General features: G+C 29.5%; 1 protein-coding gene across 5 annotated transcripts in view; it reads left to right on the top strand.

Annotated features, from left to right (window-relative positions):
• The window catches only part of mri (mrityu), an 80703-nt gene that overhangs the window by 16222 nt on the left and 42272 nt on the right, over positions 1-22209 (top strand). For 2 of the 5 annotated variants that reach the window (XM_067273113.1, XM_067273112.1), the window contains exon 3: positions 18596-18734. The exons of 2 other annotated variants lie outside the window; for them this stretch is intronic. In XM_067273113.1, coding sequence (XP_067129214.1) covers positions 18596-18734 — 139 coding nt within the window. Of the gene's footprint in view, positions 1-18595; positions 18735-22209 lie in introns of those variants that run through there. One more of the 5 variants, XM_067273114.1, reaches the window with a different exon arrangement.

Below are 22209 nucleotides of genomic sequence, written 5' to 3'. Positions count from 1 at the left end.
AGATTTGTTCAAGCCATTACAACTGATGTAACAGGCATAGATTCCTATGTATACTTCAGGTTATATAAACTGTATACTTACATACCAATATATTTTTCTAATTGTTATTGTTTTGCAACTTCCAAATGGTCTTTTCATACATACAGTGGATTCAGATAGATAGTGAGGATCCAAGACTGTCAAACTCTCATGAATCAATGAAAATTTTGAGTAATCAAACATCTTTACTATACCTGATACATGTAAAGCTATCCATCAACCAAACCCGAATATAATCGGGCGAGAAATGGCTATAACACTAATATTATTGAATTATTGGGTTGTTTGAAAAGTAATTTCGTTTTTTCCATAGAAAAATAAATGCAGTATTCTTACGATAAATAAATATTTTATTGAATTATATATTGACCATTTTGGTCAAATACCTGTTGTCATTGTTTCTGGTAGTAGCATGATTTCACATTCATAAAAATTTTGATCGTTGTTTACAAAAAACTGATCCAAGTGATTTTTGACATTGTCATTTCAAGTAAATGTCTTACAGTTAAAAAAAATTTTTATAGACCGGAACAAGTAATAATCTGAGTGTGCCCAATCTGGCGAATACGGTTGGTGTGATAACACATACAATCTAAGCTATAACAGTTTCTGACGAGTTACCAAACTTGTGTGAAATTTGGCATTATCATGGTAAAACACTACACTTTGTTTGTTGATCAATTCTGGCCTTTTCTGTTTGATGATATTACTCAATTTGTTTACTCAATGGCAGTACACTTTCGAATCAATTGTTAAATTGTCTGGTAAAAGCTCAAAAAAAATTTATTTAAAATCCGACCATAGAGAGTATCTCACGTTAATAACATGTGGAACCCATTGAGCTTTGAAACGAAACAAATTCATTTTAAGTAGTAATAAACGGTTCAATTTAACAGATATGATCTCGTAGTGATTTCACGTGTTGTTATACGGCAGATTGCTTTAATTGGCACCTTTATTTTGTTTTCATTGGCTTCAAATGGCCATCCAGAATGTGGTGTATCTTCAATATTAAAATTGCCAGAATGCAATTTTGTAAACCAGTTTTGGCACTGTCTTTCTCTCAACACATCTTCTCCAAACATGTACCACAATTTTTGTCTTGTTTGAACAGCATTTTGATTTTTTAGTTATAAAAAAGCAAAATATGCTGAAAATGATGCTTTCAATTTTCCATATTTGATGGGTCACGGAAAAAAAAACAATTGTACAGAATCAAACAAAATTTTTTACAAATAAGCCTTAAAATGTCAGCTGTCAAAGTATATAATGAAAATGTGGTTTAAAATAAAATTTGCTGGTAAAAATACATCTAATTCCTCTAGTAATAAAAAAATGAAATTACTTTCCGGACAACCCAATATTAGTATTATAGCCATTTCTCGCCTGATTATATTCGGCTTTGGTTGGTGGATAGAAAATTTTGAGATTTTGTCCAGACTTGAGTATATGTTTTATAGAAAAGCTTTTAATTTTATTAGACAGATAGATTATATGATATTAATAAATAAATTTTAATCTGTTCCCTGATTCTCCTTGTTAGCTATTACTCTGTGTTTTGGTTGTAAACAGTTTAAAACTGCCAAAACTTTACTCTATTGTTGCTCAGATTTATTTATTTCTTACAAACAGGCGAAATGCCAAAGAAATAACAATTCTCCTTGTAAAATAATTGACTAAACATTCCGATTTAATGCCGTAAGAATATGCTTTTCTAGCCACAACCACAACTAAAAATATGTTTGTTTTCTAATTTCATTATATTGAGTGGAAGAGAAATTGCTTATCAAAAGAATATATTATTACAAATAACATAAATGATAAATTTGTTTTAGAAACTAACTACTAATACAGTTAATATTTATTAATTACTTAAATATAATTAATGATATTAAATGTGTATGTACTTGCACGCATGCTATATATATGATGAACAAATCCAAATTTGTTAATAACTCACTTTTTATAATTTTATGGGATATGCTGTTTTTCAACTGAGCACCTCAGGTGTTTTAAGCAATTAAAATAAATGAAAGAATAAACACTACATTGGTCTAGTAATTCAAAAATTGTTTTATATCTCTATATTGCATTGCTTTTTTATGCAAAATGATGCTGATAAATAACTGTTATGCCAATATACTGTCATTAAATTAAAAATTAATACAAAGTATCTAGAAATATAATATTTTAAAACAGTTGAGCTCAGTTGAAAAATGGCATATCTCATAAAATTATAAAAAGTGAGCTATGTGTGTATATATATAGCATGAAAGCAATAAATCATTTTTTTGTGTGATTAGTATTTTAATCCTACATTAAACTTATCTTGTGTTTAAAAACAGCATTGTTCTTAAATGTGGAATTCTGGCTTAAGCATTATTTGTCATTTTGTTCCTTTCCTGTTATCAGTTTAAAAGTTAACATATGGAAAGGCATGTTAAAATAATACTTGTTAGCTACGCATCTGATAACAGTCAGTTATGTAAATCCTGATGCATGCTATCAGAAAATTCATCAGTGATGATTTAAATAGCATTTTATAGTTAAAATATTGTAGATAAAATATTTTGCAATATTTTTTCTTTTAATATTTATTGTTTATTAAATCCAAAAGTAGGTAAAAACATCATAAATGGTAAAATATTTCTCTGATATGAGTCTAAGAGTTAAGCTTTCAGGAGGTCAGCTTAATTTTAAAAATAATCATCAAATTATCGGTCCCTTTGCATACGGAAGAAATCAAATGGACATTGCTTTGTTTACAAAATTCAAATTTGATTTGAAACTGTTTGTGTGGCAATCGAATTAGATAACGTTAGGATTGTTTATAAGTCGAGATTGGGTCGACTGCCGATCATTAATATTGCGTACAAATTATAAATTATACAGATTATAATTCAATGAGAAGTAATTTAATTTCTTTCAATTTAGTATTATTTTCTACAATAGGTTTACTTTTTTTATGGATTAAAATGTAAGCTGTTTCTGATCTCTCTCAACATTTATGTTTATGTTTTACAATTTTGCAAAGTGCACTTTGAAAATTTTATAAAAATAAATGGCTTGGTATATAATATTTATTAAAATAATAAAAACAAAAGCACGCTTTCAATTAAGAGCAGAATAAATGCAAAAATGTTTTGACTGTGGATTACTTTTTAATTTTAATATTAAATTAGATTGTATTGTCTTAATGATAAATTCCAGAATGGTCTTTTTTTTTTCTTTCATCTTGGTAACACTAAGTAAAAAATAACTGAACAATAACATTATTTTTAATATCGTGTAAATGCATTTTGTATTCCATTATTTTTATTGCAACGGAAGATAACCTTCCAATTCTATATGCAGACTAACGTATTGTTGGATGATCACACAAGACATGTAGTCGAGACACCCTCATTATTTATATGTGCCGGTAGATGTTTTTCAAATAAAACTCGAGACGTTATTGCCGTCGTAAAAATTGCTCTTTGTGTTTTCTGGATGCAGATTTTCTCATCCGTTAACACTATTGGCAAAGTAATAATATCATTTTTATGCAGTTTCATCTGCCATTTGAATATTAGTTTATTGTCATAATTTAATAATTAAAATATTTTATACTCAATATTAAAAATACTTTTATCTTTTAAATTTGGTTCTCTTTTAATTTGAAGCATTCAGATAATTGTAGTTTTATAATATGATTTATGATTCCCTGTGTTAGAGTAAATAACAAAATAATTTCTAGATAATATATTTTTTTTTGTTTTAAAATTTTATTTTTTGTGTATTTTAATTGCCTTATATGGACTTGATGAAGATCTCCATTTAGAGTTCTCATTGAAATTCTACAATTCAGGCTCTTTGATAGGTGTTTATTGTTTTTAAATCTAATCCAGTGTGTAAATTGTAGATTAAAAGGAGAAATGATATACTTTGCACTGGATACTACAAATCCATGTTCAAGAATAAATAATAGTAATAATAATAATAGATAAAAAGACAAAAATACAGTGTTAACTTGCTATCAGATTTTTAATTAGTATTTATCAGAATTGTTGTTTCATTATAAAAGAGTTTTTCATAAAATCTGATAGCATGACTTATCTAAATGTTACATAGAGATGATGATAAAATATTTGTATATATATTGGTAATTAAAAATTGCTTTATTTATAACAATTATATTAACATATAAAAGTTTTGTATATTTTTGATAGTGTTTAAAAATGCACTGAGTAATTTCTCAAAATTTGACAGTCTCAATGTATCTGTTTTATGAAATGAATTGACAAGAATAAGATATTAATTACTTGCATGAATGTTCTTATCCCTATTGACTTGTGTAGATGATTAAAATTGTTTCTAATTAAAAGAGAGTAATTTGTGAAAAAAATTTTTAAATGATATTCACAACGTAGTACAGATTCTTTCACATATCTTGGTCAGATAATGTGCAATACTTGGGTCTCTGGAAGTTTTAAAATGCTCAAATCCTTTTTACTTATATACAGTGACCTTAGATTAGTCAAACAATCCACTTCCTTTGCTAAGTAAGTAGACTGGTCCCTGCTACTGCATATTTTTGCAGTCTGGCCAAGATTTGTGAAACGAGCTGTACAGTTTATTTTAATTTATAAGTTATTCACTGTCTACAGATTTTGTATGTTTTTTTTTTATATATATACTATTATATGTATTCATTTATGTTGTCCATGTGGTGTTTCAGATAATTGAAGTAGCATTTATTATGCTCTTATTTAATTTATGATTGTAAATGAACCTATTAGTATAAGGGACAGTCAAATGAAAATCAGACAGACTATATAACGAGTGTGGCATGGAAGTTGGTAACACAGGTAGGTGTGTGTATAGAAGTGCCCTCTATTGGGAATCAGGAAGGAACAGCGTAAACGTTCACCACTGTGCCATTTGTCTGTTAGATGTGCTTGAAGTAAGGTCGGTGAGTCGTGTGTGCATCCGACATTACTATGGAGGTCAGGAAAGAGGAACTGCGAGGTGTAGTGCATTTTTTGACTGCAGAAGGAGTGTCAGGAAGTGAAATTCATGCCCGAATGTCTGCTATGTATGGCGAACACAGTATGTCACACATGCGCATGTGTTTTAGTGGAATACATGATTTTGAGAAGGTCAGGTGTCATTGAAAGACAACAGTCAGCCAGGACAGGCTCATCGTGTCATTACCCCTTCTGTCATTGCTGCGATGGATGCTGCCGTCAGAACTGACTGACGAAGGTCGGTGGAAGACATTCAGCTCATGTTGGGCATTAGTCACGGTACCACTTACGCCATCTTGACAGAGCATCTGAAGTTCCGGAGAATCTGTGCTGAGTGGGTTCTCCACAGCCTGACAGAGGAGCAGAAGTTGAACAGAATGTTGACATCACTGCACCTGGAACGGTATCACGATGAAGAATATCGTTTCTTATCCCAATTTGTCACGGGAGATGAAACATGGTGTCATCATTTTGAGCTGGAGAGCAAGTGTCAGAGCAAACAATGGAAACACATGGATTTACCCCCACTGAAAAAATCCAAAGCCGTGCCCGCCAGCACCAGGAAAGTCATGATGACCTTTTTCTTTGACTGCAAGGGCCTGCTGCTCATTGACATTCTGGAACACTGCGCCACAATTAACACACAGCGGTATGTGGAAACTTTGCAAAAATTGAAGTGCGTTATTGAGTCCAAATGCCCAGGAATGTTGATGGATGGCATCATTCTGTTGCAGGATAATGCGTGCCCACACGTTGCCAAGGTTGTTTTGACTACACTGCAGAAGTTTCACTGGGAAGCCCTTACACATTCTCCATACAGTCCCGATCTCTCCCCATTTGATTTCCATATTTTTGGAGCCCTGAAGAAAGACATTTGTGGCTGTCGATTTGCTTCGGACGAAGAGGTGCACACCTGGGTACAATCATGGTTCCATAGGCAACCGCAAACATTTTTCCATGAAGGCATTGACCGTCTTGTCTCACAGTGGGATAAATGTAGTAACAGTTATTATGATTATTTTTGAAATAATGAACAGTTTACTTACTTTTTTCCCATCTGTCTTGTTTTCATTTGACTGCTCCTTATATTTTCTTTGGATGAATTCTTATAATATTTAAATTTTTAATTAGGTGGTCAGATAGTTCAGTGTTTTTCAACCTTTTTAGTAGTGGTACTCCCAACTTGGTTACTTTTTTTTGCAATGCTTTTTTTTTATCAATGTAAAGTTATTGCATTTTTGTAATTTTAGTAATACATGTAAGAAGAGTTATGGTGCTGCTCCGCACTGTTTTGTTCCACTCTAGTGTGCTGCAGCATTCCATTCGAAAACTGCTGAGACAGTTGAAGGAGTAGACATCAGGTTGTTATTCTGGAGATCAGTTTTCAAGTCTGGATCAGAGTATCAGAAATTTTCGTTAATGGTTTGATCTGGGCTATTTCTTTGCTACCCAACACTTCCATTGTGGTCATGGCTGAATCTATCGTGGATATAAAGAGAAAAATCTTTTATTTCCCAAGGGATAGAAATAGTTTAAAAATAATTATTCATTATGATCAATGCTTCTTGTAAAAAAGCATTTACGAGAACCTTACTTCATTTAGAGACTTGTTACATCAAGGAGAAGTGTGCACAAAAAACTAGAGGACAACAATTGTTTTTCAGATATTTATTGTAACACAAATCTCTATGCTATCAATAATAATTATTCAGTATTTCTGTCTACCATTCCTCTTCAGCAGTTACAAAATCTTTCTCTAAAAATTAATTTAAAATTATTTTACAATAAATTCATAAGAGAGTTATTCATTTTCAAAAAGTTCTCTCTTATCTATACTGTTGGTTTGTACATAAGCAGTGTAAAAAGGCCAGCATAAATTATTACATTCAATAGTATATAAAACCAGTGATTACAACTATTCGATAAGATATAAGTTCAAAACAAAAATTTTTCAATAGTTATGAATTACAAATTCTGTAATTTAGAATAGTTTTTGGCAGCTGTGTTGATGACATCCTTCTATAAGTTAATTCTACAAAGCATATTCCATTTTTTGATATAATCCGGGTTTTGGCATGGCTGAAGATGATTTCTCAATATTCTCATTATTTCTCATAAAAACATTTCTATTGGATATTACTATAAAGGTTTTATTTTTGTAATGAAACTCTTTAAAAGATTTATTTAAATATTTTTCATTCAAGCAATGAAGCACATGTCATATTGTTTAGTAAATTTTGGTTGGGTGGGAAGTACAGTCAGTACATATCATCCATATACTATACTTTTTCACAAATTTCATGGCTTTAAAATGGTGTAGCACATGTTTGTTTTTATATATATTTAGTGTTGTTACATTATCTTGCATATTTTAGTTACACTGTTATTTGTTTATATAAAAATTACTTTACTTTCATTTACATTAACCTCATTGTGATACATTTCATTTTCCATTAACTTTGCAATGGCTTTTGTTGCCCTTGTCACATTGTTTTCTTTCTTAAACTCAAATTACATTTTATATCTTAATGTCTTTATAAGCAATTAAAATGAAAGAATAAACACTCTAGATTGGTCTAGTAATTCAAAAATTGTTTTATATCTCTATATTGCATTGCTTTTTTATGCAAAATGATGCTGATAAATAACTGTTATGCCAACATACTGTCATTAAATTAAAAATTAATACAAAGTATCTAGAAACATAATATTTTAAAACAGTTGAGGAGCTCAGTTGAAAAACAGTATATCCCATAAAATTATAAAAAGCGTTATTAACAAATGTAATAATAGAATAAAAGTCTGACAAACTGAAAAGTAAAAAATAAAAAACGCAAGTGTATATACATATATTATAAAAATAAGTTAAGATTTGTATAAGATACATTGACATATTTGTTTATAATGTAAAAAATGTTCAACTGATTTTGAGTTTTCAGCATTTCAATAGAAGTATGACCCGTGGGTCAAGGATAGATGATAAAAAGACACGAATAAGCGTGAATCATTATGTCTTGTTGGAGAACTCTTAGTTTTAGCCAAAAGACATGAATAAATCCATTAAAATATTTAAAACAAAATACGATCAAAATATTTGATTTGTTTTTTAAGATCAGGCAATTCAAGCCTTACTCTAGCAACCTTGTCATTGTTGGTATGTGGCAAATTACTGAATTTATTTATCAAAAAGTAGGTTTTCTGTATTTCTTTATTAACTTTATCTAATAGTGAGGGTGCAGTCATTGAACAAATAGGTAAGCCATAATCTATTATGGATTGGAAGTTTGTAAAGAAAATACTTCTAAGCATGGTTTCGGAAGAGATTGATTTGCAGAAGTGCCATAATATCTCGCAGCAGATTGCAAGAGATTTAGCTATTTTTTCGACATGATTCTTAAAAGTCAATTTACTGTTGAAAACTATTTCTCAGTCGCCGATTGTGTTTATGTACTTTAAGACATGTGCATTAATATATAGAGGTGGAAGATGCGAGACCACACTATTATGGATTTATGGATATTAATTTTTAAATTGGCTTTGGAAAAAGTAGAAAATAATATGTTTAAGTCATATTGTAAGATGGATGAATCTTGATTTAGTAGCTTGATATCATCAGCATATGCAGTCACCTTTGACTTTATATTATTAAATAAATTTACAATGTAAGCTGAGAAAAATAACTTGCTCAAAGTTAAGCCTTGTGGAATTCCACAAATTGGGGATAAATCAAAGAAATCAAAGTTGCTAAGGGTTATTTTGCTTGATCTAGATAGGTAGCAATTATTGAACCATGTATGAAAAACTAGATTAATGTCAAAATGTTCTTGTAATATAAGTTGGTAAAAACAGAATCAAAAGCTTGGGAGATATCAAGATAAGCTACATAAGCGGAACACACATTCTCAAGATTTTTCATTATAATGTATGTTGTTTTATGTGGTAACTGCTGACATGCAATCCCCATATAAAACACGACCACACCATACTCACTAGCACAAAGGCAATTACACTCAATTAAAATTTTTTAATATCTCCTATTTCTGTCATTTTTATTAAATCTTTTCTTAATTTTAACAATCTTTCATTTTTCAAGTGTACAAGTTTATAGAATCCGAATGCAAAAACTTCTAAGTTTTTCAATGCTAACTACTATTTATTTGTTTAGCAACATATTGGATTTAATTACATTTTAAGAAGAATATTTTTTACTTTGATTAGTTAATTATTATACCAATCATAATATTTTCAAAGGCATTTTTTTAATGATTTCTTCATCTATTTAGAAAAATTTGACCCTAAAACACACTCTCTGAAACAAGTTTTGTGTATCAAATTATTAAGGATTAAATGTAACTTGTCATAAAAGAAATAATTGACTGATTAAATCGATACAGAAGAAATATTAAAAATAAATTTAACATATTTATAGACACAAGAAGAACTACATTTTATAAATTTATTGAAATCATTATAATATTAATGATATCTTGTTGCAAATTAGCTGCATTTGTAAGTTCACATTGTCATTACTCTCTTCATTATTAAAATTTGCTTTAAAAAATGAAATTTAAATAAAACATTATTATTAGTGAATATAAGTAAAAAAAAAAACTCAATTTATTTCGAAAAGTAATTATTTACTTCATTACAGACAAATGAGAATTTGTGTAATTTATTCTTCGGAATCATCTGCATAATTAAAATTTAAAGCTAATAAACAGAGAAAAGATATGAAATTTAACTGTAATATTTAAAATTATTACTTTAATGTCAAAATTAATTAAAAATCTGGAAATATTTTGATTAAAAACTGAGTTTCTTCCTTTTTTATTTAATTGTTTTACTCATTTTGATGTATCTATGATGAATAACTATAATTGAATTTGTTAGTCAACATGTGACAGATTTCCGAATTGGATTATGGTTAATAAAATGAATACCAATTTAAATAAACTACTTCAAGTATCATACATTTTGAGACACCTTTTCTGTCAAGTATGGTATTGTGGTTCAGAAATAAAATGAGATCAGCATAAATTAAATAAAAATTATTAATGTATGATCCTATTTTTACAGCTAAGTTAGGCAGTAACATCTGTTTCGGTAGGAATTTTTTCGTAATTAATATTTATGACTTTGACCTATATAATATGCTAATGCACTTATCAATATTGCATGATAATCAAAGTAGTTCTTACACCTTGGGTTTGAAAACTAATGTATAACTGTATTTCGTTATAAATATTAATTTAATTTATAAAAAGTTAAAATGCTTTTTATATAGAAAAAGAGTTTAAAAATTTACTAAACTACAAAATTAAGATTATTAGCAAAATAATCAAATTAAATTGATTTAATTCCTAAGTTTCAAAGTTGAATGAAAAGATGAATGTTGGAAATCATTTTTCTCTCATTTTAGTTTCAAAAACTCGTAAAACTAAGATATCGGTTGCCTGAAAAAGAATTGATGGATTAAAAAAAGTATTAAGTAATGAAGGAAAACAGATTAACACACGGTTTTTAATAATCATCAGCAAAACATAAAAACCTTTTTCCTGCATATTACAGGTAGAACTTTTAAATGAAGTATTTCTTAACCAATGAATGGAATGAGATGGACCAGTTTGGTTTTTACCATACTCTCCTAACATAACTCCCTTTGAACTTGGGTTATGTAAAGACCAGGGGCTGTATTCTGGTTATTGTCTCTTGTCTTTGAGAGACTGTACATCACGAGCTGGTTGCTGATTGGCTAAACATTTGTTTACATCTTCAGATCTTGTCACTTCTCCTGAAATGTGATTCCGGATGACTTTTTCTCTTGAGATTCTCTTGTCTTCCAAAGATGAGCAGAAAGTTGTCTTTCATCTTTAAAATGTTCCCATTTACACAGTCTAAAACAGTACACAGATTCTTTATAACGCAACAATAACAAATTTGAACTTTAATTTCTCCACTAGCGAGTAACACTCTTGCACTCCACAAGCAAGCAACACTCAGGCACCTAACAATTAATTTAATAATCACAACACTGGTTCTTTATCAGTCACACACTATGGTCAACACTGACCCGACACACCAAAAGGAATGCACAATTTCTCCCTCTCTAGGTGGGAAGGTCTCACCCCGCATTTTTAAGCCTACAGTTACATAACATACCTGACACATGTGACAGAACTGTGGACTGTACATCAACGCTAGATAACATAAACACACGTGTTACAATTTTGTTGAATTGAATATCGAACTTAACATATGGATGACTGGATGATACTTATGCTGTACAGTCATATTAAAGAATGTTTCTATTATCTCAGAAAAGAGTATTTTGGGAAAGAGATAACGCTTTTGATCCTTTTTTTCAAGTGGTCGTTTTACCGATTCTACATTGAATTTGTATGGATCCAGGTAGACAAGTTATACTCAACATATGAAATAAAGGACTAGAAACTCAAATCTTAATGATTTTACATAAATTACTGAATCATTGAATATGCTGTTAATCTTATTTGTTACTTCAAGCCATCTGTCTCTAAGTACTTTTTGAAATATTAATGACTAATTTCTCCTTAACTAAGTTATTAAAATTTCTTATTTGCTATTTGACAGTACAGGTACTCCTCACTTTACAACCTATCTGTTTAACGACCACTTGCACTTACGACCAATCGAGTTTCAACCTGCAGTTCGGGGAATCCCCTCTCTCAGCTTGAGTGTCGATCAGTGACGAATGGTGACATGCACACTAAGTGTACTATAATAGGCTTGTGCTTACTATAATTGTCTTATAGCATACTATAATAGTCTTTTTATGAATAAATTTGAAGTTTGTTGCATAATTTGTATAATTTTACAACAATCCTATATTCCCGGCACAAGCTCCTTGCTTATCGACCAATTCGCTTAACGTCATAGTTGTCGGAACGGAACTTGGTCGTAAAGTGAGGAGTACCTGTATTATCCAAAAAATTTTTACATTACATCCATAAAATCGTTATAAAACAAATGCATATCTTTGTCAAAACTACATGCTTTATTTGAACTTCGTACTTTTCTTACCACCTGATTACAATTTTGTCTATGCTGCATTTTCAAACATTTTACAATTCCATTGGTTAAAATTCTGTACTGTGTTGCATACACAGATAACCTGAACTTGTATAATCAACCTAATAGAATCGTGATGTCTACAGCAAAGACAAGATTATTACAAGTAACCAGAATTGCCTCTGTCTCTGGAAGACAAGTTTCTTCTCTCGTTTTGATGTCATTTGTCTTTGAAAGAAGAGACAAGAGATAAGTGACCAGAATATGACTCTTGGTTTTATCAAACACTTTATGCATTATTTGTGTTTCAATACCTGAATTAACATACTCAGAATTATCTTGCAGAATACATCTGGCAAAATCCAAATTGAATGCACCATGTGATTCTAAGCAATTGATTAAATTTCAAGTTTTTAATGAGATGATGTCATCTAGTGATCACCAGACAAACTAAGAGAGTCACAGAATTTATGTATATCATGCTGTGAACGTAGCATTATGTTTTAAACCTAGGAATAAGTTATCTTAATACATTAAGAAATGTAATATTGCATTTGCCGCAGATCTTAAAAGATCATATAATAAACACAATTGGAATATCATCTTGATATTGTGAGAGTTTCTTGAAGATGAGAAATCTTTTTTGAGAGTGCTCACTAATTACATTACATTATGTAAGTATAGATATGGAAGGTAATAATAAATTAATCAAACTGTGTTGGTGCTTATTAACATGGAATGAAATTATAGATGATAACTTATTCAATAAAGCAATTATGAATTGGGTTTTCTCATGTTGGCTAACTGATTTAAGTTTTGTGTTTTTATTAATTTTTAAAGTGATTTGATAAATAAATTTGTTTTGATATGGTAGAGGAAATTTTATAAGTTAAAAGCTTTAACATTTGTTTGTATTGATGAATTATTGTTAGTATCACTTGTTTTTGTCTTTTGGTTGTGTGAATTTCAGTAATTACTTTAAGGAAATTTTTTGTTTAGACTAATCACTTTTAAAAGGAATAATAAAATGTTTCAGCTTTTTAACATGTTAATTGCCAAGCTAATTTGAGTTAAAGTAACCTGCAGAGTCAAAGCAAAACTGGTTGATTGATTTGATTAATAAAACTGAAATAAATATTATACTTGATGATTTATTCATCTATTGAGTTAATAGTTTTCCAGAAAAAAGAAAAAAACAAGCTACAATGGACCTTTGTTATAGCACTGCTCACTATACCACACACTCGGTTATAGCGTGGGTGATGTTCGTGATAAGCTCAAACATGTTTATACAGGTCCGTGCGGCGTTAGTGAGTAGCGCATTTTATTGTTACTGCATATCTAGTAATCGTGTATGTATTGAGTTCCTGAATGTATTTTGAATAGTGTTTAATTATTGTATGCATGATGAGTAAAAGAAAAGCTTACAGTGTGAAAGAAAAGCTTGACATTATTGCTAAAGTAAAGAGGTGAACCGCATTACACTGTGCTGCTCGGTATAACGCGGGTGTGTTTCCCACCCAACATGCGCATTATATCGGGGGTCCACTGTATTTATTGTGACATTGTCACAACACATGATTGCAATTTTTTGTCATAATGCTCTCCATTTTAGTAGTGTTTTACCCCTGTAAATCATACTTTTTCCGTTAACAATGGAATCTTATCAGTCATCTATCTAACTCTATTCAGGAGAAAATTTTTGAATTGAAATAACATGACTTTCAGTCTAAACTAGAAGTTCATATATTTTAATTGGGCAAGAGGCCCCAATTAACTATATATGAACTTGACTTTCATATATATGACTATCCATTCTCGAGATTAAAGGACAGACAGCCCAGTGACTTTCTTTATGTCACTTCTGTATGGCTGACTTGGCTCAGTAAGTTAATTTAGTGACCAAGAAGCCATGCCAGCCACACATGTGTGACATTATTATTGTACTGCTTTGCCTTGATTTGCTTGAACCTGCACATTTGTCAAATCAAGTTCATCAATATATTCTGTATTTATTAAATACTAAGTGCAATGCAAGCATGAAAGAATTAGAAGAATATATATTTTATTTTATGTGAAATTGAAAGAAACAAAAGCATTCTGGGATAAAAGGGGAAAGTTTCAAACTGTTTTATAGAAATGTTTTGAATAGCGTAAATCATTATAATGAAGTTACATTATAATGATTACTCATACAAATTTTTCAATACATTGTTTTTCTACTGAAAGTTACGCACTTATATTTTTCTGCATTACTCTAACATTTTCAGTATGTGTTCATCAGATGCCATACTTTTAAAAAGTAATACAAATTTACATAGATTGTTAGCCATGCATGGTTGACATGGTTCTGCCTACTGAGTGTGTCAGACATAGGCATGAGTTGACAATTAATATGTTAAAATAGTTTTTTACCTTAAATGAATGTTTCTTGAAGTAGTTAGTAAATTATGTATACTAAAAGTCATAAAGAATTAATACCAACAAGGAATTTGTGGCTTAAATTGGAAGAATTATCAGTATCCAGGATACTGAATATATAAACTATTGGCAACAAAAATGCATTAAAGGCATTGACTAATGTAGATAAACTAATTTAAACAGTTAACTCATTTACTTTGTTAAGAGTCTAAAAGAAATGAAAGTACTGCTGAAACTGTACTGCTGTTCAAGAAATGGAATGAGTTCTTGAGAACAACAAGAACTTTTTGCAGTTGAAAAGTTTTCAATTCTTACATTCAAATACCCCTACATCTTTAGTTGTAATCAAAAAATGTGTTTTAGAAATAAAAATTGTTTATAAATTTTTATTTTGTACTTATATTTATAAATGTAGCTGTTACGTAACAAACTTTTTTTATAGATTTGTAAATAAGAAATTAACTTTTTTTTTCTTTCTCACTAAGAATTCTTGTCTACAGTTTTTGTAAATAATTCAACAAATATAAATAAATTACATTTTATTCATTTGCTTCATTTAATTTGTCATACCCTACCAAAACACTTGAAAAATTTTATCCTATAATGTTCTTATGCAAATCTTAAAAATTATTTTAATGTATATACTTCCTGTTTTAATAATGATTTGAAATTTAAGCAATCCATGAAAGGTTTCAACATAAAATTTCATAGAAAATTAGTTTTTTATAGACACGTGTGTGACGAATGATCCGTACGTCCGTTAATTAATATTATTTAAGGTAAAGGTATAAATAAAAAATATTAAAATGCAATAATCTCGTTTCTATTTATTCTGTAGAAGCTCCACCCAAATCGATATGCAAACTTAGCAATTCATAATTTTGGAATTCATAAGGTAGTGTTTTGACATTTAACCTTTCTCTTTTTCTTTTTTGGCAGTTGCGTAGCGATAAGCTCGACGGAAAAGTAATTTTATTCGATACAAACCTAGGTTATTAATTTAGATTAAATTGATGCATTAAGTTACAAGAAATGATATATTACATGTTTACCGAACTGTTGCTAAGTAGCACTTTCATGTCTATATTTAGTTTGGTTAATGTGATAAAATGAAACAGTAGTTTTCGAGAGTATATATGTATATTGGAATTTAAGAATGACGACCGATCGTCGTGTCTTCGAGCGCAATTAAATTGTTTTGTTTTTTAGTTAAATAAATTTAGAAATGCTAAATTTTAAAAATTCGTTTATTTGATACGATAAATTCCTTCGAAACTACAAATTTATTAAATTCCATATAAAATTTTTTAACAGGAAAATTATTTACATTTTCCTAAGATTTATAACTAATTTATATATATATATATATTATATATTAAATTTATAAGGATAAAAATATTTGTTGAATATAAGCCAGAATATTCCTTTTTTTTTTTTTTCTTTTTTTTTTCTTTTTTTTATCTATAAATTATGTAGTTCCATTGGATTGAATTCAATATTTTAAATATTTTGGCTTACGCAACTTACAATTTTTTAATGCATTAAAAAAATATGTGTATATTGCTTTAAAAATTTTTTAAATTGAATTTTGGAGCTAAAATTAAGAATTTCTTTCCTTCAAAGATTAATGACTTAATGCTGTGTATAGATTTTTCTTTCTATAAATTAAGACAATTAATGGAAAGTTCTTGGGAATAACTTTCTATAATCGTTTTAGATAATTTTATGTACATATTATAATCGTGTTAAAGTGTCGTAGCTTAAATAGTTTCAATTTCAGTAGTAACGAGATCAATAAAACGAACAGTAAAATAATATATGAATAATTTATAATTGCATATTAGACTTGATACTTTTTCAATGTTATTAATTATTACAGTTATTAATTAGCACTTACTTAACACAAAACAGTTCACGTATTCCGCAATATGAAATATCAATAATTTATTCAAAAAATAATTACAGTAATCTAAAAGTACTTCTGCCCATGTAAACCTTAAGTTTCTTCAGTTGATGCTGTTCTAAAAAGGTTCAAATATTGGTTTAAATAATTGATATAAAATTTTTTCACAATAGTTTTGCAGACGAAATAACATAATTCCATACATTTGATATTTTAAGTGTGGAAGCATTGTGCATGTCAGTTGTTTTAATATATAGTCTCTATTCAGAATAAAAATTTGATTCTGGGTGTAAATAAAAAGTTTATTCTTGGTGTGTAATACTATTGTTCTTCTTTGATATTTTATTTTTTTTTTGTGTTCAGTAATTAAAGTTTCATTCCATTGCACCTTAGATAAATATTAAAGTTTGTTTCCTTGTTTTTCTAACAGTATGCTTTAAACTCCTGATCCCTCCCCGTTTTCACATGTGTCTCAGTATAGCATAATCTGTGCTGCATGGGCAATGATGTCCCTGGCATCCTAAAAGGAAATTTCCTACATGATTTTAATAATTTATATGTAAGGCTATTGGAAAGAGCATGGAATGGAGAATATCATTACTACTAATCTTCTGTAACTAAGGTAGTCAATGGGAAAAATTTTCACTTAATTCTGCTGTTTAAATAGTTAAATTTGAGACTGAATATTCACTGTCAAGCTTAGAAATCTGAATTAACTGATTTTAATAAAGCTGTAGAGGAGGAATATTTGTAAGTCCCTCAATGGTATGAAACAAATGCAGCATTAACAAATTTTGATAAGTTTCCTTAATTGTGAACATTGGAGGCAAGTTGTTTTTGTGTTATAAATACTAATTTTAAAATTGTTGCATTGAAAAGACATTAACAAATCAAGGAAAGCTATTGTTGTGATATCTAGTGCCTCTAGTGAAAGCTTAATGATTGAAATATACTACTATTGTGATTGAAGCATTTATTGAAATCGTTTCTATCATGTTGCCATCCCATTAGGATATCATCAGTGTATCTATATGAAATATATGTTGAAACAAGGTTGAAAAATATATGTTCTACCAACAGTCATAACTACTTTTACCAAAGACGCTAATAATGATGAGCCATTGGGATACCTGACTATTGTAAATAAAATTTGTTATAATCTCAAAAATTTGTTTGGAAAATTAAGTAAAGCACATCTACTATTTAAGGTCATTTTACCTTCTAATAAACTTTCTATGAATTGCTTTGCCTCCAGAATTAATAGAAGGGTATAAACTATATGCACCTACTTCACAAATTTTAAGTTTTGATCTACTTGGTTGAATATAAATGAGCAGTGGTGTAGCGTGGTTGTCAGCCGCCCAGAGCGGAGGAAAATTTCGCCACTACCTTATTTAGGTATAAGTAATGGTGCTCATTTCAATCAATCCGAATCGGTAGGTGCGACAAAAATATGAAATGAAATGGTTCAAATTTTTACAAGATATTATTATTTATTGTGAAATTTTGCGGCCTCCTAAAAGTGCCGCCTGGGGCAGGCAGCCCCTGCCGTTCCCACTACACTACGCCACTGTAAATAAGCAATCTATACTTTGAACTCTTGAATTTACTATATATATGGAATCACACAATAAATGTTGAAATGACTGACTAGTTTTCTTTCTAAAGGGAATAAAAGATGGCTTTGTTTGTTCACTAAAGGTTTTAAAGACTGATTAGCATTATGCACTTTGAATATGAAGAGTATTCTAGGGACAACTATGTACTTTTTGCAGTATAACATTATTCATATAAGAACAACAAAGCTTTAAAGTAACTGATGCATGCAATGTTTTCACATGTATGGAATTATGTTATTTTATTTGTAAAAATATAATTATTTTTATATTGGTCTGAAGTGGTCTTTCTGTATACCTGCAAATGAAATATGCAAGCAACTTTGCTTATATGTGTCAAATTCAAACCATGATCTGAAAGCCCATGGTGAGAGTTCATAACTTTACTATGATCCCTTACTGCATGCTTCAAATAAGATGGGAATTAACTTTGAGATCAAAATATATCAGGAATCTTGTAATTCTTATATATATTACACGTTTCTAATATATATTTATATGCAATAAATTACTTGCTTTGTATCAGTTCTTTGTATTAATTCTAAGGCAATTTGATGCTAAAGGTTTATGGACAATGGCTTCATCGAAAGAGCATGCGGATCATTCGCCAAATGCCCGAAACTACGACAACAGTAGCAGCGACACGGAAGAGACCGACGCATCGCCAGAAGATAATTCTCGTCCATATAAAAACAGGCCTGGGTATGACATTTATTGTTTTTGAAAAAACAATAATAATAATAATAATAATTTATAGAAATATAAATTATTATTATTATTATTATTATTAAACTTATCTAAGTTAAACTGATAATATATTGCTTTTCATTTTTTTAAATGCAACTAATTTAATTATTATATAAATATATACTGAAAGGCTGCTGGCATTAGTTCATTTTGTCCAAATTTCCATGGATATTTGGCTAATTCAATGAATTAGCTGAATGAATTTTAGTGGATTTACTAACATTTTAAACTTTGTTTCAATCTTGGAAAACTTGAAATAATCTTTCCACGGTTAAATTTATATTAGATCAAATGTTAAATTAATTTATACAATTACAAATAGATTTGATTTGTGAATGTTGAATTAATTACAAAATTTTAATTTAAATTACCGTATTTTACGGACTATAAGACATTATGGACTATAAGACGCACCTGAATTTTGGAGGCAATTTTTCAAAGAAAAAAGTGCGTCTTATAGTCCGTAAAATATGGTATATGTTTTTTTAAATTTTTTATTTATACTTTTTACAAATTAAGAAAGTTTTAGAGAAATTAGACTATAATATCTTGTGTTAGATTATGTAGATAAGTGAGATAGAATATAAACATTACTTCATTACATGTACTGTTATTCCATAAGATTTGGATATTTTATTCAACAGTTTAATCTGTTTTAAATTTACTATTTAAAATTTAATATGAAATAGTAACAATGTGTAAATCTTTGGCTCCTTTAAAATCCAGCTTATTCTATATAGAATAATTTTAATGTTTTTGTCAGAATTGCCTGATCATTTTATGTATTTAGCATTACTAATTAGAATTACTAATAGTAATTGTTGCTGTAACAGGTTGGTTGATATTAGGAATAAGCTTTAGATAATTGTTTCCTATTCTGAGTCATGTTTCATTGATATATTCAAATATATTTTATATAAATTTAATGTCTTTAGTCTGTTAGTATATACAGGAGGTCTAAAAAGTTACTACACAGTAAGAAATTTGTATTGACAGTATTGCATACAAGATCTGAGACCTAAGTTTCTGGATTTTTATATCTGGGTGCACTTAAGAGATGGGTGTATGAGAACAACCATACACTTTGGAGAAGCTGAATATGGTAATTACCCAACATATCAAACAGATTATTCCCACCATCCTGCAGAATATATTTGATAACTAGCTGACCCGGCCACGCGTTGTTGTGGCTCAAAATGTATCTATTATAAATGTATAACACTTCCTCCGTGGGGGGAATTTCAAAAAATCCCTTCTTAGTGTACATTCTCTTGACGTACCCTATTAAAACGCAATCAAAAACGCATCTAAAATAGTATAATAAAAGCCGAGTTCTTCACAGTAAGCCTTAATCCCGTCACTTTTCCCGCTGGGGAATATCGAAAAATCCCTTTTTAGTGTATATTCTGTTGACGCAATTAAAAACGCAAAAAACCGCATGTAAAATAGTATAATAGAAGCCGAGTTCTTCACGGTAAGCCTTAATCCCGTCCATCTCCCCCCAGTATGGAGAATTTCGACATGTATATTATATAGAAACACGTGCGTATTCGAATGCAACGTTGTGTCAAAATTTCAAAGGAATCGGTAGGAACAAACGAACGTTATATTTTATTTATATAGATAGATAGAAATGATCTGCTTCAGTCCATTCTCACAGAAAAGCATAATGCATCACAGAAAAGCAAACTTAGGTCGTCGGAAGGTAGCGCCATCTGTTGGACATAAAAGCCTTAATCCATATATAAATATATTTTTGAAAGGGGGGAAATGGTGTAGGGGTATGAAAAATAGATAGTAGCCGATTCTCAGACCTACTGAGTATGCATATAAAATTTGGTAAAAATCGGTAAAGCCGTTTCGGAGGAGTACAGTAACAAAAATTGTGACAGGAGAATTTTATATATAAGATATGCAGCTCTTGCGCGCACGTCTTAGATCTCTGGGGAACATTTTCAGCATTTGTTGAAGGAGAAACTACAATATGATGCATAAAACTTAATCCTTTTCCACTAAACAGTAACTTTTCAGACACCCTGTATTTTATATAAATATTGTTTGTTTATCTGAAAATTTAAGTTTGAAATCATAAATTGTAACTCTCATCTTACAGATTCGTATTCATATTTTGACTAACATCCATACATAATTTTATTCATAGCATTCAAATGTAATCAATTAAACAAACAAAAGATTTGTTTTATTTAAATTAAAAAGCTGGCTAATATAATCTCATATATATGTTTACTATGAACATTAATGTGAATTTAGAAATTTAAAAGTAAGTTTTATAACAAATGAAGTTGAATGTAAATTGGTCTTTCTGTAGTGTGTATATTATATTATACTTCCTTACATCATAATTTATGTTTGAAGTGGTGTTATTTGTGAGATATTTAAATACTTTTAAACAAATTAATATAAATAAAATATGTTTTAAATTAGTAGTCAGGAAGAAATAAAAACAAAAATCAGTTGAAACAGCTTAGATGATTATACTGTCTTCACAAACCCTGATATAATGGATCAAATATGCTTGTTTGAAGACTTGATGTGGAAATATAATATTTGAGAATATCAGACTGTTAATGTGAAGAATGTCTTTTAGGCAGTTTATCAACAAGTTTTTCTTATGATCCTGCTTGGAAGTGTGGTATTTGTTTTGCTTGTATTTACCATAGTGCAGTCTGTATTGTTATCATATTTCAGTGTTTGTAAGTTCATTTTGTAATTCACTATGACATCTTTGGATATAACAAACAATTTGCATTATTGAAACATTGCCTGTCCTTTATTAATTTTTCATATTGAAGTCAATAGTAACTCTGTAGCATCATTATTTATTTAACTATTGAAAAATCAATTGGGTTGGTTACTTTGGAAATTTTTAATGTATTTTTAGATTAATTTATTTTATTTTGTAAAACAAATTTTAAACAAATGCACTTAATGTTAATTCACACATTTGCCAGGACAACATTAATACAGTCAAACCTGTCTATAACAGAACCACAAGGGACCAAACAACTCTTTCGTAATAGACAGGTTTCCACTATATACTGGTTACCTACTATAGTTATCCCTCGATTAATGCAATTAACGAATTTCTTGATGTTACCGCATATATCAAAAGCGCATTAATCGAATACAGTGGTACTCGGTACTTGGCCGAACAATCACTACCCGATATAACAAATTTTCAGTTAATAACAAATATTATTAGTTTAACACTAAATCCGGAACCTGTTACCGGTGTAAATCGTGTGAAAAAACCTTTCTTCACAAATGTTTTCGAATCGTGGAAGCATTCCATCAGATTTTTTGCCTGAGGAAGGTAATACAAATTTACATAGATTGTTAGCCATGCATGGTTGACATGGTTCTGCCTACTGAGTGTGTCAGACATAGGCATGAGTTGACAATTAATATG

This window comes from Centruroides vittatus, unplaced genomic scaffold (assembly GCF_030686945.1).
Source record: "Centruroides vittatus isolate TY-2023 unplaced genomic scaffold, ASM3068694v2 contig_461, whole genome shotgun sequence".
Lineage (NCBI taxonomy): Eukaryota > Metazoa > Arthropoda > Arachnida > Scorpiones > Buthidae > Centruroides > Centruroides vittatus.
The sequence above is the reverse complement of the archived record's forward strand: the minus strand, read 5'-3'. Positions and strand labels throughout refer to the sequence as shown.